The 22,202-nt window shown below is 32.8% G+C and overlaps 1 protein-coding gene across 7 annotated transcripts in view; it reads right to left on the bottom strand.

Moving 5' to 3' along the window:
* The window catches only part of ANKHD1 (ankyrin repeat and KH domain containing 1), a 126,490-nt gene that overhangs the window by 33,019 nt on the left and 71,269 nt on the right, over positions 1–22,202 (bottom strand). For 5 of the 7 annotated variants that reach the window (XM_069104366.1, XM_069104361.1, XM_069104362.1 and 2 more), the window contains 10 exons: positions 21,826–21,913; positions 20,352–20,479; positions 19,958–20,101; positions 18,740–18,842; positions 10,492–11,241; positions 4,896–5,041; positions 4,620–4,731; positions 4,008–4,153; positions 3,403–3,545; positions 2,803–3,016 (listed from right to left, as the gene is read on the bottom strand). In XM_069104366.1, coding sequence (XP_068960467.1) covers positions 2,803–3,016; positions 3,403–3,545; positions 4,008–4,153; positions 4,620–4,731; positions 4,896–5,041; positions 10,492–11,241; positions 18,740–18,842; positions 19,958–20,101; positions 20,352–20,479; positions 21,826–21,913 — 1,974 coding nt within the window. The remainder of the gene's footprint in view (positions 1–2,802; positions 3,017–3,402; positions 3,546–4,007; positions 4,154–4,619; positions 4,732–4,895; positions 5,042–10,491; positions 11,242–18,739; positions 18,843–19,957; positions 20,102–20,351; positions 20,480–21,825; positions 21,914–22,202) is intronic. The other 2 variants (XM_069104367.1, XM_069104368.1) reach the window with 1 other exon arrangement.

The following is a 22,202-nucleotide window of genomic DNA, read 5'->3' as shown; positions in this document are numbered from 1 at the left end:
TTTAGTTCACTCAAACTTGGATGACTGTGATCAAATCTGATGCCAAAGTAAAGTCAATGCTTCAAGCCTACATATTTATAGCCATAACAATGTTCTTGGAAAGGCATTTCCCTGCTAAATATAATCTCCAAAAGATCCTGAATTTTCCTTAGGGCATATGATCAAAAACACTAGAAAATAATCATTTTTCTTTGATGATTGCAAAGTCTAAGTAATAAGTGAGTTTTTTGTCTTCTTAGTTGGAAGCTGAGGGCAAAAATTACATCTTAACTGAACAATGCTAATTATTAGCACAGTACACTATAGAGTAGGTACAATTCAACAAGTATTTTTAAACCACTTATCATATGTAAGGCTACTACTATTTTTACTAAATTTCTCTAACTGTATATCAAGTTCTAGGAAATCTAACCATGGAAATCTAACTCAAGAAAAACCCAAGATTTTCAGTTATAATATGTATTATAATTATAATATATTTTCAGATAATTGTTATCAAACTAATAAACTTTTATGTTTTCCTAACATGAAATGACCCACAAATATAGTGATTATTTGCATCTCTACTTCATTTTCTTTTTAAAATATTTATTTTTCATTTTCAGTTCCAAATTCTCTGTCTACCCCCTTCTCACCCTTCCATTGAGAGGGCAAGAAATGATACCCATTTTACATATGAAGTCATTCAAAATATATTTCCACATTAATTGCTCTATTTTCTTGTGCTTAGAAAATGAAATATTTTAAAGTTATGACTAAAGAAATCCTGTTATTAAGAGATTCAACTTCTATTTCCTAAGAGTCAAATAAAAATTTACAGAGCTGTCAAAAATCTCCTATCAGATCACTTCTAAGTTGTGTTTGAATTCAGTCTAAACACCAAACTCAAGTACTGTTAAGAATAGAATACTGCTTGAGATTTTACTACTAATAAGTATATTCTTCCTTAGAGAAATGCTAAAGATGAAGTGACATTTAGGGTGTCAATGGAAAAAAATCCCACACATTTATAATCAGCTTTCTAAATTTGAGGATTACAAATGATATTATTAGGCATATATAGTATGGGCTGCTAAGGTGGTGCAGTAGATAGAGTTCCAGACCTGGAGTCAGGAAGACTCTTCTTCTTGAATTTAAATCTGGCCTCAGACTAGCTATGTGACTCTGGGTGAATCACTTAATGCTGTTGTCTCAGTTTCTCATCTGTAAAAAGTGAGCTGGAGAAGGAAATGATAAACTATTCCAATATCTTTGCCAAGAGAACACCAAAATTATTTTCATAATACTAACATGATTTACTTATTAAAATGTGTTCCCTTTTTCCAACTACACAGCTGTATAAAACCAGATTTTCTTCTTATACTTCAACCAAAACAACATATTGAATGTAGAATAAGATATGAGAATTCATCTTTTATCAAGCCAGACACTATCAAGATTTGCAAAATTATGTAAAACACTGCATTTTCTTCACTAACTTTTGTTTAGAAAAGTTGTTTTCATAAAAATGTTATTTATGTTAGGACATAATGGGTTTATTTGTGCTATTTTTAAATAAATACTTTTAAGATGATCAGTTTTAATTTCTAATGAGAGATATTAGTTGATATAACCCACATAAAAAAAGGTCTTTGACATCCTCAATAATTTTTTCAGAATGTGAAGTTGTCCTGAGACCAAAAAACTTTAGAACCACTGGACTAAAGGTACAAAATGAGACATGTATTCTTGAACATGACCAGGCTTTTGCTTGGCTATACACTTGTTAGGAAGTAAGGCTTAATCCAGAATGGCCAATTATTTCAGACTTCTTAGGCAGATAAATTGAGATTTACTCAAATAAAAAAAAAAAAGAAAGTAAGGCTTATACTTGGTAGGGGGATGGTAGGTTAGTAGGTAGTGTCATATGAAAAAAAGAGCAATAAATATATTTTTAAAATTTATAGAATAAAAAAGTTCAGTAGAAGGAGCAACTATTTTAATACTTCAAAAATTACATATATTAACATGACTATATGAAACAGAAGTCTAAAGTTTCTTATACAGTCCTCTCGTTCTTCAATGTATATTGAAATATTTATGTGCTTGTTGATAAGTACATAATATAAAATAAAAATATTTTTTAAAGCTTCTAGGTGAAAATAATTTAGGGTATGAATAGAAAATCACATGTAGCAGAATGATAACCACATATAATAGGTGCTATAAAGTATTCCGAATCTATTAGTAAGTAACAAGTCTTCATAAGGTTTATAGCTATTCCTAATAAAACACCACAAATGGTGACAATAGAAGATGGACTGATTTATGAAACATTTTCTAAATCCAACATATGAGTATCAGTTTCAAGTTCAGAAGAAGGAAAACCAGCATTTAAGTAAATGTTAAGAGGCATATGTAGGCCTGATATAAAGAAAAATTCCCCAAACAATAACTCTTCAAAAGTCAAATGGGTTTCTTTGGGAAGTAGTGGGTTTTCCTTACTGGAAGTCTTCAAGGATAAGCTAGTTAACCACTTGTTGGTTATGTTGTAGAGGTTCAGGTATGGACTAGGATTATATGGCCTTTAAGCTCCCTTCCAATTCAGAAATTCTATTTAATATAAAATAATTGGGGGGAAGAGGATTCCCAAGCTACTGTTCATCTAAGCATGTCTTTGCCCAAATTCTTACTGTCACAAGAGAAAATAAAGTGATTGTAACCAATATGAACAATTAAAAAGAATTTTCATTAAAACTGACATTAAAGTTATTCTCCTCTTAGAGAGGCAATATGGAGTGTGATGAAAGCACAATTTTTTACCTTTGCTCTATGCTCAACATTTGCTTTTCGGTCCAAAAGCAAACTGACTACCTCTGCTCGTCCCTGGAAACAGGCCAGAGTAAGTGCTGTGTTCCGATTGGTCTCTATCTGAGCATTAATATCAGAACCCATATCAAGCAACAGCTTCACTGCAGGAACATGCCCATTCATGGCAGCCAACATGAGAGGAGAAATGCCAAGTTTACTCCCAGTCCTGAGGAGAAAAAAAAAAATCTCAGCAAGCAGAAAACATCCTACACAAAAGACACAAGAGGAAAATGTTTTATTGAAAAATAAAACAAAGCTTTGTTTTATTTTCTGACTCTAAAGTTATAGACAAAATTTCAAATGGTGAGTCTCCCAGACAATGGTTAAAACTTACACCCCTTCCTTTAAAAAAGAGATTACTGAAACTATGGATCACTGAAAGAAACAAAATAAGAAACTTTGTATTATTGTTTATATTATTGTTTATATTAAGCATCTTTGTTAGGGGAGTTTGGGCTGACAATCTAAAGCCGCATGTCCAAACATTCAGCAGAGATGGCTTAGACTTTAGATGACAATTAATCAGAATTATTGTGAACGAACAATTCTTACCGGGAGTTAATTTCTGCCCCAGCATTAAGCAGAATCTTAATGATATTGACATATCCCCCAGATGCAGCCAGACTTAATGGTGTATAATCTGACACATTCCTATGTTCTTTATTTGCCCCTCGAGCCAGCAGCAAGTCAACTACCTATAAAGTAACATATGAAAAGAAATCAAGTTTATAGTAAGTAAAAAATGAACATTGGGGTCTAGAACTTTTGTATCAAAATTTGTGACATTATGATTAAAGTATAATAAAAAGGTCTTAAGTCTCCAGAGATCAGAAAAAGCACCTAAATTGTTTCCAATAGATTTAAAGTCTTGGAACACCAAATTACTACATCAGCAAAATGTCACCCTGTTAATTTTTCAATAGTTAAAATATTGAAAGATTATTTTCTACTTAATATTATGATCCTAACTGGAAGAATACCGGAAAGCTTGGGGTTTCATACATAGAGAAAAGCTGATGTACATTGTGGATTCTACTATACAGCACTTCCTATAAGCATGAAAATTTTGGATTTATCATATTCTTTAACAGAGCAAATGAGGTAGAAATATTTATAAAGAAAGTCAAAATTATATGTAAAATATTAAAAATGGTTACCTCTTGACGTCCACCAGAACATGCAAGTGAAAGTGGGGTGTCCTTAGTGCGTTCAGACTGTGCTTCTATGTCTCCACCTTTATCTAAAAGAATTTCCACTACTCCAACATGCCCAGCAGTTGCTGCTAGTATCAGTGGGGTAAAACCTAAGCCAAAAAGAGTAATTATTTCCAGAGCATTTCCCATCATCTATTTTTTTTATACTCAATTCAATGAAAATAAAGGTCATTACTCTAGGAGAGGCACTAAATAATAGACTAAATTGACTTTGTTAGTGACAAACACCCATCATATATTGAAAAAAGAAAAGCAATTCTAAATCTGTAAGAACAATTATAAAACTTATACCCTCAGAACTGATGCCTTTCTGAGTACGATTTTTGGATTAGATTTGGAGTAGGACAATTACATTCTTGTTCCACTTCTTGCAATTTAGGTACATAGTGATTTTGAAAAACTGCTTATTGGGACCACAGAGGAGCTTAGATGGTTTATATATAAAATATTTTTTGCTTAATTTCAAAAGTGAGATAAAATTTATTCAGCCAATTACTGCTCAGATGAAAATCTAGCTATTTTCTTTGCTATGAGCTAATATATTTTATTTCTTACCTTTCTTGTCTCTGTGCTCAATTTTTGCATCTCGTGCAATTAATACGGACACAAGTTCTTCATGACCACCTGCACAGGCAAGCGTTAATGCAGTGTCATGATTACTCTCCGTCTAGGAAATTTAGAAGTAAAAAGATTAAATATTTCTTATATGAAATACTTTTCAAATGGAGATACAGGGCATTTGTATGAGCAAAATTTTGCATAATTATGATCCTAATGCCCAAACTGAACTCTCAGTACACAAGGTAAATCTAAATAAAACAATCTACTTACATGGGCATCAATGTCAACTGAAGGATACATAGGGAGCATTGGCTGGGAAGCCACACTGCTTGGAATCTGTGAACAGGGTTCAGGTGTAGGGGATTCTGTAGTGTGAGAAGAACTGTTGGACCCAGTGGGTACTCTGCTACTCACAGCTGAAAAACAAAATTCATATTGTTAAATTCCTCCCCTAAAAGGAAGGGACATTAATAGTATGTTACACTATGTAGTATACCACAAATTTATTTTTAAAATAAACATTTCACCGGTCAGTTTATATAATATGAAGTCTAAGTGCAATGATAAGCACTTCATTTCCTTGATTGTGAAAGTAGTAATTTTAATTACAGCTATTAGCAGGTAAATTCTCATTATGGCTTATTCTTTTAAAAAAGTGTCATTTAGAAGAAAAACCAAAAGTTGGGATAGTTTTACATAATTAGCAAAGTATCGTGATTGTTTTTTATCATTTAAGACACTTAAAAATAATTTTAAAAGAACTCCACGTCAAAATCAAACTAGTAAAAATAAACACAGGGTATCCATTCTGAGGCATCTCTAAATAATTATATTATGTAAAAACTGAATCAATCCAGTATTTAACCCGTTTCTTTTTGATACTTAATGGCTTCCCTGTCACCTGCTAAACTGAACCAGAGTGTATTATACATGGAAGTCTGTCACCATTTAAAAGGTTCCATGATATTACAACTACACAGGAACTGTTCCAGAGCTTTTCTTTCTTCTTTTTTTTTTTCTGAAATTAACACATATGAATATTCAATAGTTCTGATTATATAAGTGACTAGTATTTTAACAGCATTCTGCATTTTGTACCATACTAGTTAAGAAATATTTTTCTTTAGTAAAAGGAAATATCCGAAACATCTCTGCTCAAAGTCTCAAAGATCTACACAAAAACCCTTAAGAAGCATTAAAATACATGTGGAATAACAAGAAATATTTCAAGATAATGTTATCAGAAAGGTAAAAATTTCACATAAGATTCCTAAGTTTTTTTTCTTTCCTAGCTGAATGTTATCAGTAACAAATCTCTAATTCAAGAGCAACAAAGGATTTGCCAATATTTTTAAGTGTAAGAAGAAGAAACGTGGGAAGACTGATATCACTGACTCCATCCTTTATGAAATTAAGTAAATATACCATAGTAAACCATATAGGGACAAAAAATTCTCCCCTTAAAAGTAGAACCATAGCAAAATATTGCCCATTCAAACATACTAATATATTAATAAAGTAAATACAAATCCATCTATACTTGACAATTTTCAAAGAGTCACAGAGCATAATTATGACAGATTCCTTGAATGAAAACCATTAAACCTAACTTTTATATTATAGTCATGTTCTGAAATGGTTTGCATAAATAAATCATGGTAAAAGTTCGCTTGGGGCTTCTCATTTAAAACCACACTATTTCTGTACAACCAAATTTAAGTAAGATCCATTCTTGATTTATTTTTTCTCAAGTTGTATTTCTGTACATCAAGTTTACACAAACCAAAGTAAACAGCATTGGTCTTTTGTTTTTAGCTTCCAATATTGTGCCACACACACTGGCCAATTAATATGAATAGAATAAATTGATGTAATATACTTAAAAAAACCACTTTACATAGGAAACTTTTTTAAAAAAGTTATCCAAAATGCCTTTAAGTGACAAAATCTATTCTACCTCATAGTCTATATCCTCTAAGTTTATTTCAAAATATATTTCTTGTTTGTAGTCGATCTTCCTTTTATAATAATACCATACTACTGTTTCAAAACAACATTTTACAATAATCCAATCGTTTCTCTTTAGCTTATTTACATTTTTCGAATAAATTCTTTAACTTATTATTTACATTTACTCTTTCCATTAAAAAAATTATACACTTTACCTCCATAATACTACTTGTCAGTGTCAAACTCTAGGCCAAGTTGGTATAAATAATGGAAGGCTACAGCAGTCAAATACATAAGCTGAGATATTAAGTTTAATTGGCTTAATAGCATTAAAAAATGATGAAGGTGGAGCTGCATAAAATGAATTATCATTTTCTTTTGAAAATGGTTTTTTTACCTTTAATTTTTCATATTAGTTTATTAAATGAGATAATGTACTTAAAGCACTAATTAATGATCAGTTATTATTAATTATTGTAGTAATAATTAACATCCAGAATCTATTATCTAAATGCTTCTCTGAGTAAAACTAATCATTGAAGTGCAACATATCACAAATAGAAAAATGAACTTAAGAAAGTGGTGTGTTTTTATACTAAAGACAATGAGGGATAACTTATAATTGGGAATTTAATTTTTTAAAAAATTAATGAGAACCTTTAAATTGTTTTGGAAATTTAAAAATTCTGGTTTAAAAAAGCTGACATACCAAAGTGAGAGGGTTCCTACCTAACATTACCTTTCTTGTTGACTTCAATTTTTTCCACCAAAATTATGAAAAATTAAGACTATTGGTAAAACAATGTTTTCAGCATGAAGTACTAAAGCTCAATTTGGGGCAGTCAGGATTTGTGATTTAATTAGTGTGGGTAACTCGAGAGAAGAAATTTCTACAAATTCATTGTCACAACTGTTTGAAATTTAGTCTTAAGAATTTCCTGGGCACTGGGAGACTAAGTGCTTTGCCAGAATCAAACAGCCAGGATTGCAACCTAAGTACTTCCTGATTCAGAGGACAGCTTTCTGTCCACTATGCCATGCTGCCTCTTGATCCTGTTCCTTAAGGAAGAAACATTTAATCAATTAATACAATAATGAATTATTTAATATAAAGGTAATATAAAAAATTATTTGCAGATCTTACAAAACTAATGTTAATAATTTACTATAGAGATGACAAAAATAGGTATTCAGGTCTTGAATTATGACTAAACATCAATTTCATTTAATAAAATGGCTGAAGTATTTGCATATGTACAAGAATTAAAAAGTTTTGTAAACTTACTTTTAAAGCCCTGATTATTAATTTTGTAATTCATTATTCCAATAACAGATTTTATTCAATTCAAATTTAAAACAGATCTCTTGAGTTAAAACACTCCAAAACGCTAACAGCAATTTGAATACTTCTGACAAGTCGTTTTAGAAAATCTTCCACAATGCATACAACTGATTAACCAGTGATGTGGGGTATTCAAAATGTGAGCCAAGCACTAAGATCCTTCAAAAAATCATAAAACTAAAAAGAACCTCTGAGATCATCTAGTCTAACTGCTTCACTTTTTAGAAGAGGAAATGAAAGTCTAGAAAGGTTAACTGATTTATTTAAGGTCATACAAGTAGTTAAAAACAGCAGAACCAGGAATCTAATCTAGGTCTTTTGATTCTGAATCCAGTACACTTTTCCACTACATCTAACCTAGGGAGATTCATTTTCTCTTTCTCTCAGTCCCTCCTTTTCTCCCTTTCCTTACTCCTCTTCACCTCTACATCTCCCCTATTTCTCTTTCTTCCCCCTAATTTCCCTCTCTCCCCACACCTTCTCTCAGAAATGGATAGAAAATTTAGTCACCAGAGGACCAGCCTAGCTAAGATCAGAGAGGTTCATGATAAGATGATTATTTACAGTGATTAATTTTTCAAATATAGTAACTCAGGAAAACTATCTATGAAAGGCATATAGAGATGTTACAAACTTTCTTCCATGTCAAGGAAATCAGAGTTCTTCAAAGTAATGTTAACTGCGGAACCCACAGTTTTAGAGCTATTATTTTAGAAGTATTATGCAAGTTACCAGTTTTTTTTTTTTATCACCACAGTTCATTTATACAGTCCAAGAGTTGTATTTGTCCAAATGAGAGCTCAAAACTAACAATGAGATTTATTTATATTCATCAGTAAAATTTACAATAGATTTGAGAGGTGGGTTTAAATCATACAACAATTAAAGGCTGAGGATCATAAAACCATAAACCACAATAATTGGAAGACTTTCACTGTTTTTTTAATTCCCTTTAAAAATAAAGATATTTGCAGGGTGATGCATGTAATTCAAGCTATCATAAGAAAATACCACAGACAGTCCTAAACATAACTAACTGCTTGCCAATAACTCATGTTCAAAAGTGAAAAATTCCTAATTTAAAGAATCACATTTCCGTAATGCCACACAAGGTTAAAAAGGGTTGATCTCACAAAGGGAATAAAAAGGAAAACTAGAATTAGGGAATAGAAGGTGTGAGAAAAACAAAAGGCAATAAATGACAGAAAGGGAAAAATGTTGGAATTAAGTTACCAAGATCTGGCATGCTTTTGAATTATTATTTGATCTGAGTTTTAATTCCTTAATTGACCCTACTATACTACCAAAAGCCATGTTAGCTCTTTCAGAGGGTAGTTTCTCTAACTATCTTTAGGAAGGGAAGCAATTAATTGTGCTTATTCCCCCCTTTGGTAGGAAGACAATGAAAGGCAAAGTAAGCTTGTCTAATTTGCTTACAGTTAAAACTTTTCCTGATAATAAAGAGAGAAACATAAGTGTAGATTGTCAGCTCTTTCATAAAAGTTTTGGGGTATTTTTTTTAAAAAGCAATCGGGGTTAAGTAACTTGCTCAAGGTTACACGGCCAGTTATTTCTGGGTGTGGTGCTAAGTATCTGAGACCGGATTTGATCCCCAAGTCATCCCGACACTGGAACCGGTGCTCTTACTCGCTGAGCCACCTGGCTGCCTCTAAGCAATTGGGGTTAAGTAACTTGCTCAAGGTTACACGGCCAGGTGTTTCTGGGTGAGTGCTAAGTGTCTGAGCCCGGATTCAATCCCCAGGTACCCAGGAGCTGGTACTCTTACTCGCTGTACTACCTGGCAGCCCCTGGGTATTTTCATCAAGATAGTGCAGGGGTAGACTAAAATCTTTAACCCATTACACCGTGACTACTCTTCAGTACTTTAATTTTGAAAATAACAAAGCTCACAATAACTTATGTCAACAAAATTAAAAGCAAATGTAATTGGGCTGGCTAGGTGGCACAGTGAGTAGAGAGCACTTGGCCCTGGAGTTAGGAGGTACTGAGTTCAAATCTGGCCTCAGACACTTAACACAAAAACTAGCCATGTGACCTTGGGCAAGTCACTTAACCCCAACTGCCCTCCAAAAAAAAGCAAATGTAACTAAAAGCTACTTTACATTATGGATTCCAAACATAAAAAATAAATAGTACAGTAAAGTAACATATGGTAATTTCCACAAGGAATATGGAAGAGTTCATTATTTTTTTGAAAACATTCCCTGGAAACTAAGATATTATACAAACAGGTGAGGAAGTTATTAAAGTTATTGATATATCAAAGATCTCTAATTAAGAAACTTAGCAATGTTTATTTCTTCATTTTTGCAAAGTGATAAAAGGAGAGGGAAAAAAATAAGAAAAACCTTGTGTTTTAGTGCTGTTAAGCTTAGTAACATTCCCTTCCACAAACACACAAGGAAATATACATAAGACATTTCCAAATTGAAAAAACATTAAGAGGTGTATTTTTGGAGGGTATGCGTAAAGAAGCTGAGCACCCAAGTTAAAGCAAAAAATTTTATATATGTACATATATACAAATATAGATAGATAGATTTCTTAACCCACCTGCTATCAGGTCATCAAGAGTGTCGGTAAGCGTCTGTGCTGGAGTTGCAACCATTAGTCCATCTGGTTCTTGAACTAACAGTCCCTGCCCATGTCCAGCAATCTGTTGTCCTACATTCTGCTGATTACCTAATGCTTTCTGAAGTTCAAGAGAATTTGTCCCATTATAACCTAAGTCACCAGAAAAGTTACATTGTGAAGATGGTAAAGGCTGGACAGGGACAAAATCAATTTGTTCTGCAGGTGGTGGAGATGGTTGCTCATTATCATCATCTTCCTCTTTAGCTAAGACTGCATCAACCTGAGGTAACACTGAAAAATTATCCTCTGGGATACTATCATCTCCTTCCCCTTCTGGAAAGACACCTCTATGAGGACACTGCTGCTGTGCTAGTGATGTGTCTGTCTGACCTTTGGTCTCCAAGTATTCTTTGGTAAACTGCTGTTGTGTTTTCATTTGCAATTGCCTTTCCACTTTCTGCAGTTCCTTCAGTATCTTCTTTTTCTTCTGGACTTGTTCTTCTCTGTTCTTTTTAAGTTCTTCTATCTTATCTTTGTTCAGAGGTTCACCTTGAATTAACTCCAATGATTTCAATTGTGCTTTTTCAATAGCACTAATCCTTTGTCCCAGTTCATTCAGCTTGCCTTCAGTCTCCTCTACTATGCATTCCAAAGGCTGGTAGGGGTGAAAAGATGGCAGTAGATCCTGATCTGCTACCTGGAGGGAACTTGACTTCTGCTTGGATGTACCTAAGCACATGAAAAATGTTTGAAAAAGTGCCATGCTAAAAAAAAGTTAGCCACCCCTTCCCAGACCCCCCCCCAACAAAACCCTTATTATTAATTCTGTAGAATGTATGTCAAAAAAGTCATGTTAATATTAAATAGATTACCATCTATGCTCATTTACAACACACTGTAAACTGGCATGTGACTGATTTTGAAATCTGAATTTTAATACTTAATGCCTTAATCAACAATTATTTTGAACTAAAGAAATCTTAAACTGAATTTATTAGAATGGATTCAAAGAGCATCAAATCTAAATCATCATCAGTCCTATTTTAGAAATTTGTCTAATGAGCTTATTAGCATATCTGTTAAATCCTTTAAAACAGCATTAACTGTTTCCTAATAAGGAAAGATAATAAATGCCATAGTACTCTGTGGGTACAACTCTGGAGAGGATTTTTCAAACTATCCATTTTTTTTCTTCTTAAAGATGAATCACATTTTAGTCATAATTTGTCATGCTTTATCCTTGCAGATCTTTATAATATTTAAGTTTTTTCTCACTGCAGTTTCCCTGATTTTGGAAACTATGAATATAATTCAGAAAGAATGAAGTCTTATTTATTATTTTGCAAAGAAGACAAACTCATTCTGAAAGAGAACCACTCATGTTCTGACTTTGAGAGAGCTAGATAACATTCCTAGTACCACTTAGTTTTATGAGTGGTGCTTAAAACAAGTGAACTTTGGGGGGCGGCTAGGTGGTACAGTGAGCAAAGCACTGGCCCTGGAGTCAGGAGGACCCGAGTTTGGTTCCAGCCTCAGACACTTAACTCCCACACACAAAAAAAACTAGCCATGCAACCTTGGGCAAGTTACTTAACCCCAATTGCCCTCCAAAAAAAGGGCAAAAAACCAAGTGAACTTTGGTTTTAGTATTAGTTGTTTTTTGTTTTAATTAGGTCAGTCCCTCATTTTTCCCCCTTTCCTCTTTTTTTGACATGTCTATTTGGATCCTAAAAAATTAAAAATTCTACACTTTAGATACAAAATAAAAAAATATACTTTATATTTATAATTAAAATCAAAAAGCTACTTTGGAAGTGAATTAAAACAAATCTTGTTTAGAAAAGACTGGCCAATAATAGCTGGTGGTTCATTTGGATCAGGGTCAGTGTGCCTAGTAACTTGAATTAATTAAAAATTTAAAATTTAGAAGCAATACATATTCAAACCACACTCAACAGTTATTAGGTTCAAAGAAAAAACATAAGGCTATGAGGAAGACATTAACACATCTTGAATGATAACAGAGTGATGAATCCTCTGAAGAAAAAAAGTGAGATTTCAACTGTTTTCTTACTAAAGAAATTCCAGTACTATACCCAGTTCTTCTGCTGCATCATGTGTATAAGTATCTAACATTTTGTCCCCTATAAGCTGGTTCTTTTGTGACAGTCATATTCCTGCCTTTCCCAACATATCAATGCAACTATTTTAATAAGCTTAATTTTAAATTAAAAATAACCTTCAGAAAAATACATAATTACTGCATTCAATTTTGGATTATCAGTTGAACACAGCAATAAAGGAAAATTTGGATAATTTAAAAAAAAAACAATTACTACTAGGGGCGGCTAAGTGGCGCAATGAGTAAAGCACTGGCCTCAGAGTCAAGAGGACCTGAGTTCGGTTCCGGCCTCAGACACTTAACATCCACACAAAAAAACTAGCCATGTAACTTTGGGCAAGTTACTTAACCTCAACTGCCCTCCAAAAGGCAAAAAAAAAAAAAAATTACTACTCTAAGATTCCACAGAAGCATATACATGATTTAATGTATTTGTTCCCAGTATTACTTAGGCAATGGAAATTCAGGGCAATGACAATTAAATAGAACTGAAAAGGAGCAAATTTAGGATATAACTTTAGTTGCATAAGGCATTTACATTAGTTAGTGAATTTGGAAATTCTTCAAAGCATGAAGGTTGCTGCTTTACGATATATGAAATAATTTTGTGTAACTGCAATGTAATTCTGATATACAAATAAGCAATGATGGAAGACTGATAGTCATAATATGGTGATCCATTTTAAGTCCTAGAACTCTGAGGTCAATGACAGATCAGAATGGCACTGTTAATCTTGCTAATGCAACTTCATTTAAGAAGCTTGGAATAAAAGATAATTGAAATTGACCTATGTAAGCGACGAGAACTATGTATACAAAACAAGAAAAAGCAATGGATAAATCTAACCTAAGTAAATGAGATGAACTCAAAATATCTCCTTTTAGATCTGGACTGGTACAATTTATGAGTGTAGCCACGCTGCAGATTTAATGCATCTTCCCAAAATTTCCTATGAAAATGGTAGGTAACAGGGGTGGCCAGGTGGCTCAGTGAGTAAGAGCACCGGCTCCAGTGTCGGGATGAGCTGGAGATCAAATCCCGGGTTCAGGTACTCAGCACCACACCCAGAAATAACTGGCCGTGTAACCTTGAGCAAATTACTTAACCCTGATTGCTTAAAAAAAAAAAAAAAAAGAAATAATCTGACAACATCCTTAGGGGCGGCCAGGTAGCTCAGCAAGTAAGAGCACTGGCTCCAGTGTCAGGATGACCTGGGGATCAAATCTGGGCTCCAACACTTAGCACCACACCCAGAAATAACTGGCTGTGTAACCTTGAGCAAATTACTTAACCCCGATTGCTCATAAAAAAAAAAAAAGAGTTGGAATTGAGGGGTGGCCAGGTGGCTCAGCTAGTAAGAGCACTGGCTCCAGTGTCGGGATGACCTGGGGATCAAATCTGGGCTCCCATACTCAGCACCACACCCAGAAATAACTGGCTGTGTAACCTTGAGCAAGTTACTTAACCCCAATTGCTTAAAAAAAAAAGAAAATGGTAGGTAACAAGAATAAACTGCAATAGATACTAGCAGCATGTAATACATACATTGGTAGTATGATTATCCTTGCTACCTAAGAACAACTTTCTTTCCAAAAAATATTTTGAAATTAGACGTTTTTAGAAGTCAGTGAGAAATGCCAACTCAACTCACTGTAAAAGAATGGATGCATTCTTTCAATTAATTAATTAATTCTTTTCAAAACAACAAAATGTTGTTTTTACCTATTGCTTAAATTGTATTTAATGAAAGCACTTGTATAAGCATGCCCAAATCAAATACCACAGTTTTGACTAGATATTATTTCCAATTCAAATCTTTTGTTCCCAGGATATAAAATATAGTTATAGAGATTAGGAAAAGATGATGTAATATCTCTTTAAAGACTGACGCATCAACTATATGTAGCAATATAGACATTTATTTTCCAGGGAATGAGCCTGAGTGAAAATAATATAAGCTTCCTGTTGGCAACTAAATCATTACTTGTACAAATTAGGATTTGGTAGTTATTCTGGTACTACTTACTTGTAAGGCATCAGAAAACAATGAAGGCCTCATTTCCTGCATGTGTTTTCTTAACTATACTTTGTTAACTACAAATAAATTTAGTCTTTCTGTAATGAGTTTATAATATTATAAAGTTAATACTATTTGGGAATGTGTTAAGGTAGATTCAATGTTGGTGAGAGTTTTCCCAATGTTTCTCCTCTTTTACATTATCCCTTTCTGGTATGTTTTCTATACTGAACTTAATATTTATGTGTCTATCTTGCTTTCCCTTCCTCTTTCGTCTATTTTTTATCCCCAAACTTTAAAATACCATGATGTCAATGGCGTGGGCACTCCTACTTACTGAGACTCTAAACCCTCATTGCTTTAATAAGCGTTCTTTCTTGAACTGACCTGGTAACCTTCTTTTGGTGATGGCCCTCTACATATTTAGCTAGGCTAATTCTGAAGACAGACTTACTTATAGTTTGACATTAGACTCTTACTCTACTGTCCCTATTACTAAAACTAGAGGAAAAGTCCATTGGTTTGAAATACAATTTGTCCAGAGCAAATTGAGAGATCCATGCAGATTAAGAACACCATATTTTGGGTTTTTTTGGGAAATATGATTGAAAAAGAAAACCTTTTTAGAACGTAGGTTTGGCATTAAATTATTTCAAGTGACAAACGCTTAGTTGTTTGCTTTTTTATTATCCAAAAAAATCACATTCATAAATAACAATGTTAAAAGGCTTAGGTGGCAGTTCAGATTAGCCTTGAATTGTAAATGGGTAGCTTAATTTCCTATGAACAAATGTCACAAACAAATATAATCTCATCTCTTTACATATTTCAAGACCAAATCTTCCCCACACTCAGTTATATAAGGTAAGATGTCTATGGTAATGGTCTCACTTGGTTCATTTCTACTAGGTCCCATAAATGTCACTCTTGGACCTGAAATTTATATACCTTACTAATCTAGGTCTGGAGTGTGTTTGTGTGTGTGAGTGTGTGTACACACATATAATTTTAAAACCACACAAACAAAACACACATTTTAAATGCAGAAGCCAAATACCATTCTTATGGTTTGGTAACTAACAGGTTCTAAAAGCAAAAGTACTTTCAATGGATAAAAGTTGTTTGTTCCTTTAGCATGTCTCTTCATACCTTGCTATTAACAGGTAAAGGGAAAGAAGTGATTTTATTCCTACATAAAACTTAATACCAAAGAATATGATTGTTAGGATTTGGAAGGCAAAAGTGTTTTAGAGTATTCAGTAATATCCTTCTAACAATCTTACTGAGTCTTTAAGGGAGTTTGGTAATCCCTTTACATATATACAAGCACATTTTTGCAGTGGTTGGGTAGTAAAAATAATCCCCAGTTAGTAAAAAGAAACAACACTAAAAATTCCTTCAACTATAGAATGTCATTTTCAGACAGTTGTTCATGTTTAAATAGTAGTGTTGACTGTGGCTGTGATAAAATGCTGAATCACTAGGCACTAAATATTTAGGTGAAAAAATGATTAAATAAGAGGAATAAGGGGGGGGGGGGAAGAGGACCTGGGTAGAAAGAATATAAATTAACTGTGAAAGAATAGTGAGAAGAATAAATGATAATTGCATGGATAATACTAAAACCTATCAGACTGCTAGATAAAGAAATATTAAAAGAATTATTTGAAAGCATGATTCCTGAAAGAGAAAAGCAGAAGGGGGATCCTGGAAGATGAGATAAAACACTAGGAATTTATGGACTTGATTAAAATAAGGGGGAAAAAGTGGACAAAAGAGCTATTTCATCATTTAAAGTTAACTTCCTTTGAGACATTTTGGAAAGCAGGTAATAAAAGTGGAAGATATTAAAAGTACAGAAAACTGAGAAAAAAGATTTTACTAGGTGAGAAAAAAACAATTATCAATCTCTAATCATTAAAAATATAGATGGCTAGCTTTTCTGAATGTGCAAATTGTTACCATCATGTATTTTCTATCAAATGATTTTTCCTGGTAATACATTTTCCTATGGTACATTTACATATATGAATGTAACAGTGTCACTGCAAAGTAACATCAAAAGTTTTGTTTTGCTCAAGTGTTTATTATTATTACGCTTGAACCTACCCTTAAACAATTAACTTTCTCTGGCTTAGTGATTTATAAAGAACATTCTAGAAAGACTATTTTATTTTCATTCAATTCAGCAGAGGTACTTCCTATTCAAAAGAAGTGATTCAATGAACTAGCAAAAATCAGATTACCTATATTTACATTAGTTTTTGAAAAACTTTACTTTTGACAGTAGAGTCCATATTTAAGTGTTCTAAGGTTTTCTTGTATGCATTTCTGAGCATACTTAAGACATTTTTAATTTATTTGTGTTTTCACCCTCGTGATTCTGTTACCAATATACAAATGTGTTTTTCTTAATAGCAATGGTTGTCCTAGTTGATTAGTAACTATAGAATCACCCTAATTCTGTCACAATCATGGATTTAGAGCTACAGAGGAACTAAAAGTTATTTAGTCCAAAACCCTTTCTATAAATGAGGAAACTGAGGCCCTGAGATATGAAGTATCTTATTCAACGGCAAAGCCAGGATTTGCACTTAAATCCTCTGACTCCAAATATACTGTTCTTTCACCTATAATACATGTTAAGTGGTTAAAAAAAGAGGAATTTTAATTTAAATACTCTAAAAACAGTCAACTAGCAATGAATGGAGTTTATATCTAACCTGCAATTTGTTATTTGGGTAAAAAATTTGTTTTCTGAAAATTTTTATTACTACAGTTTTCAAGTGGAAAGGTTCAAATTAACAGAAAGAAGGTTGATGAGAAAGACTACTTCCAAATACAAATTGAGAAACTATGTTAAATCTTTGTTAAGTTCTTTATGCTAATTACAAAAATCCACATGACTTATTAAGCATCTTGTTTGTTGCTATGTCTCCCCATATCTATTTTTCTGCTTAAGAAATTAGGGCATCATCAGGATGTTAAGATCAGCTCACAAAATACAAAATGATTTCACATTTTAAACTATATCTTGGCATTAGCTGAAATATCCTGAAGCAGGATTACAATTTTTTTCCCCTAGCTTGGAACGTCCTATAATGTAACCACATTTATGTATTTCAGAAAAATCTCATGACATTTAAAAAATGTTTTACTGATGCTCTTTCCCTTTTTTGTTTTACATTACTGTTACCTTCCAATGACTCTCCCCCAAAAGGACTTTTCCTTATAACAAACAAGTTTATTCAACACATTTACAGATAAATATTGGAAAGTTTAAGTTCATACATATGAAGCAAAGCACTGCAGAAAACAAGTAAACATCAGAGCCCATAAGTACATGTCCTAAACAGTGTACAGAATCCCGTCACCTGTAACTTAATTGGATTCATCCATCTATTCTCCCATAGTCAAACTTCTGGGTTAACGTATTCGTGGAAGCTACTTCATTATTTCAATCTTGCAAAAGAAAGTAAATCTCAAACTTCTCATTTGCCAAAATGAATTCATATTCATAATATTAAGAATGTGTATTTTTCTTTCATCATACTATACAGCTGATTAACCAAAAAATCAAAAGTGAAAAAAATACTGAACAAATTTTAGTATAATCAACCATAAATGGTTTAACTCACTTATACTAAACATCCAACTAAGCTTGGCAGTTATATACTAGACAAAGTTGTTTTTCTTGGCGTTATGTTTTTTCTACTTTCTACTACTTTTCTTTCTACTTCTTCTTTTTCATGTCCAGGGGTGTCATTAATTAGGAAACTAAGGAGGAAACTCTTCATACCAACGCAGAAATGCAAATTGTTCTCCAACTTAAGAGTATCGCTGAGCTCTATGGGGCGCTGAAAAATTAAATGATTTGTCCAGGGTCACACTGCCAATATGTAATAGAGGTAGGACTAGAATCCAGGTTTTCCAGACTCTCAAGGTTCTCAATCCACCACATCAAGCTGACTCTTAATGATAAATATTAAGTAAAATTAAAACACTATCTGAGACTTTACTAAAGTAGTTCAGCAATAAACTATATGATAAAATTTTATTATTTCTGAAAAAAAATTCAAATACTAACCTTTCTGTACTCCCAAAACTGTTGGGGAGCTATCTTGAGGAGCTTTGTCAGGTTCTTGGGGAGGTACAACCATGGCAAGTGCATGCACTGGTACACGTGGAACCTAAAAAGTCAACTCAAAAAAATCATCTGTTTGCGTAATATAGCACTATACAAATTTATATATGCTCACAAGTCGCCTTTAAGAGTCTTCATTTTAAGTTCAGTGCATTACAACCATAATATTCCACCTATTCATTTTAGAAGTGTTTAATGAATCCAGAACTAAGAAAAGGACTGCAGGATGATCCATAAATATAATCCTTAAGCCATTATATGGGCTTCAGATGCCACAAAGCATCCTAATTCCCCATAAAATTAAAACCTTTTCACACTCGAGCACACATACCCACCCACCCACACCCACCTGGGCACCCTAGCTTGGTTCAACTTTCAGTTAGAAACATGTTATATATTCATTGCTTAACTTACCCTTGGTCAATTTTCTATGCAAGTAACTTAAAATATTTTCTCATTTTTGCTATTTCATTATTTAAAAATTTTTGTACAAAAATAAGAGTTCAGGTTTCATTAGTTTCTGTATGTTTCCTTCCACTTTTTAAAATAGCCCTTAACACCTGCTGAAAGACATTTTAATGAGGCTTCTTAGTACAATTAATCAAGATAATTAGTACTTACTAGATGGTAGACATCACCTGAATAACTAATATTTCTAAAAGATATATTATATTAAAGATTATAACTGTGTCTTGATTATTAACGAAAAAAGCTTTCTTTTCTTTAGCCTGGATTTAGGCACAGTCAAATTGCTGATACAAAATCAGGAAAACTGACTTCATTATGACAAATTCTCCAAATTAAGAAAGATAATTTGACTGCTGTTATTTTTGAAGCATCTCTTAGGATAAAGATTTTCTTTAACATTTATCTTTTCCCCTAAAGAATTTTGTTTTAAATAAAAAACTATTTAGGTTAATGAAAGAGGTTGAGAAACAAATAAAAAGATATTAATACCTCAAATATCATTATACTAAATAAGCACTTGAAAGAATGAGAGCACTATCCTTTCTATTTATCATAGACCAAGACACTGGTCAAAGATTGATGCTCATGTGTATTTCAACACAAGAAAAAAGTATTTCCTTATTAGTTGTGCTCAAAATAAATTCAATTTTAAAAATATTTATATTCTCAATTAAACTTAATTTTATACTTTACCTGAGATTGATCCTGAGAAGGTGGGGTAAGCTGAGACATGTCTGTGGCAGGAACTGAAAGAATGTTGTTTGGATAATCAAGCAAATAAGAAACGACATTGGTATGACCACCCTTTGCAGCTTCAATAAGCATTGTTGAGCCATCCTAAGAAGAGAATTACCATCAAAATTAATTTAGTGTGTGTTGTGAAGATGAAATCTGAAGATTATATGATCAAGAATTAATGAAATTAACTGCTATAAATTTAGTATCTCAGAATCACAGACTTTAGAAATAGAACTTCTCAGTCAACCATTAAATTAGGATTAATTTATTTATTCTAAATTAATTTATTAAGCACCTGCATTCTTAGCACTGAGTGGACCTAAATCTATATAAATATACAATAAAATACCTTCAGTCGATGAGTAGGGTCAGCCCCATGGGCCAGGAGTAGTTCAACAACTGCCAGGTGGCCTCCTGCACATGCCAGTGACACTACTGTGTGATCATTATTAGCTGTAGCTCTATTCACATTAGCACCTATATCAATAAACAGATAAGACTTCTCAAGCAAAACCACATGTTTTAAAATGAAACATAAATCAGAACTGCTCAGAGAAAGTAAAATTCTCAAAATAAGACCAAGGATTTGTTAAATTGAATCAATAGATATCAATCTCGTGTATCAAGGTGGTATTTTTGTCTAGAGCTCTCAAAATGATTAGTAAACATTTTTAGGTTCCTACTAGAATATAAAGACTTAATTAAGGTTCAGAAGCAGTTACAGGACGCAAGCAATAGGAATTACAGGAGCAAGAATAGATAAAAAATTAAAGAACAATGTAATCCTGTACAATAAATAGTTTACTCTGTGACTGTTTTTTTAAAAAAAGTTAAAAAAAACTCCAAATATTAAAAATTAATTTTAGATACTTTTAAACTGAACTGTTGAATAGTCTTGTATAATTAAATAGAAAATAAAGGAGAGTTAAAGGTAAAAATGTGTTGAGGTCATTCAGCAACCAATACCTTTGAAAAAAGTTTCCATTTTTAAAAATGACTCTTTAAATATTGCTTTTCGGACTATGGAAAAAAACAGCTGGGTCACCTATAAGCTACCTAAAAGAAAACAAATATACACATTCCTATGTCCTATCTTCATTCTATTCCAAATGATTCTCATCATAACCTTCTGACAAGATAACATGCCCTTGATTAAAATGTTCACAAAAATATAAAGAAAGTTGTTTTTAGTATTTCTTTAATAACAGCGGTACTAAAAACAATATCCTTATGTTTCTAAATGTAATCATGCTAATTTCATATCCTACTATATGGTAAAAAGTATTAGCTAGTAAGGCAATGTTATTCTCACTAGAACACCAATCCCTTAACTACAGTTATATGTAAGATACTGTTTTTACTAGTCATTAATAAATACAGGAATCCCCTATTAAATGAATTTCATTATTAGTGATAAAGATTATACATTGTTATAGAAAGAGACGACAAGCAACCTTATCCTACTCTTCATAACCACAGCTGGAGCTGCCTGTGGAGAAATGCTTTGGATTTTACCAGTTGTCTTCTTCAATGAAGATCCACAATACATAATTCTGCCTAACTCAAAAATTCTTTGTGGTAGAGTAATGTAGCTTTTGTAGATATGTTAATGAACCTTGCAGATGCAGTTTCTTTTAACTGAAACAAAATTTACATGCAAACTAAGTAAATTTAGTCATACCTACTTTAAAAAAGGGCTAAATCTAGAATAAATTTATGGGTTTCAAAATTATATTGATTACAAACAATAAAATATCCTGACACTAGAGCAGAATTCAGAACTACGTTGAAGAGGGGTTTAGAAACAATCACCAATGCTTTACCTTTGCTAATAAGAAATTGTACAGTACACAAATGACCAGCTCTGGCAGCTTTCATTAAAGGAGTTCTCCCACCTTCAGATTCATGCTCCTGTGATAATAAAAAGAATCACATATCAGTGTCGACTAATCAAAAGCCCCAATTAGATATACAGTAATTCAAAATTTATGCCTATCAAATATAGCCAGACCTTTAAGAAAAACATATTTTTGGGGGCGGCTAGGTGGTGCAATGAATAGAGCACCGGCCCTGGAGTCAGGAGAACCAGAGTTCAAATCCAGCCTCAGACACTTAACACTTACTAGCCTTGTGACCTTGGGCAAGTCACTTAACCCCAATTGGCCTACCTTCCCCCACTCCAAAAAGCCAAAAAAAAAAA

This window comes from Petaurus breviceps, unplaced genomic scaffold, assembly GCF_028583685.1.
Source record: "Petaurus breviceps papuanus isolate PSGF00001 unplaced genomic scaffold, PetGlider_PUasm1.0 685, whole genome shotgun sequence".
Taxonomy (NCBI): domain Eukaryota; kingdom Metazoa; phylum Chordata; class Mammalia; order Diprotodontia; family Petauridae; genus Petaurus; species Petaurus breviceps.
The sequence above is the reverse complement of the archived record's forward strand: the minus strand, read 5'-3'. Positions and strand labels throughout refer to the sequence as shown.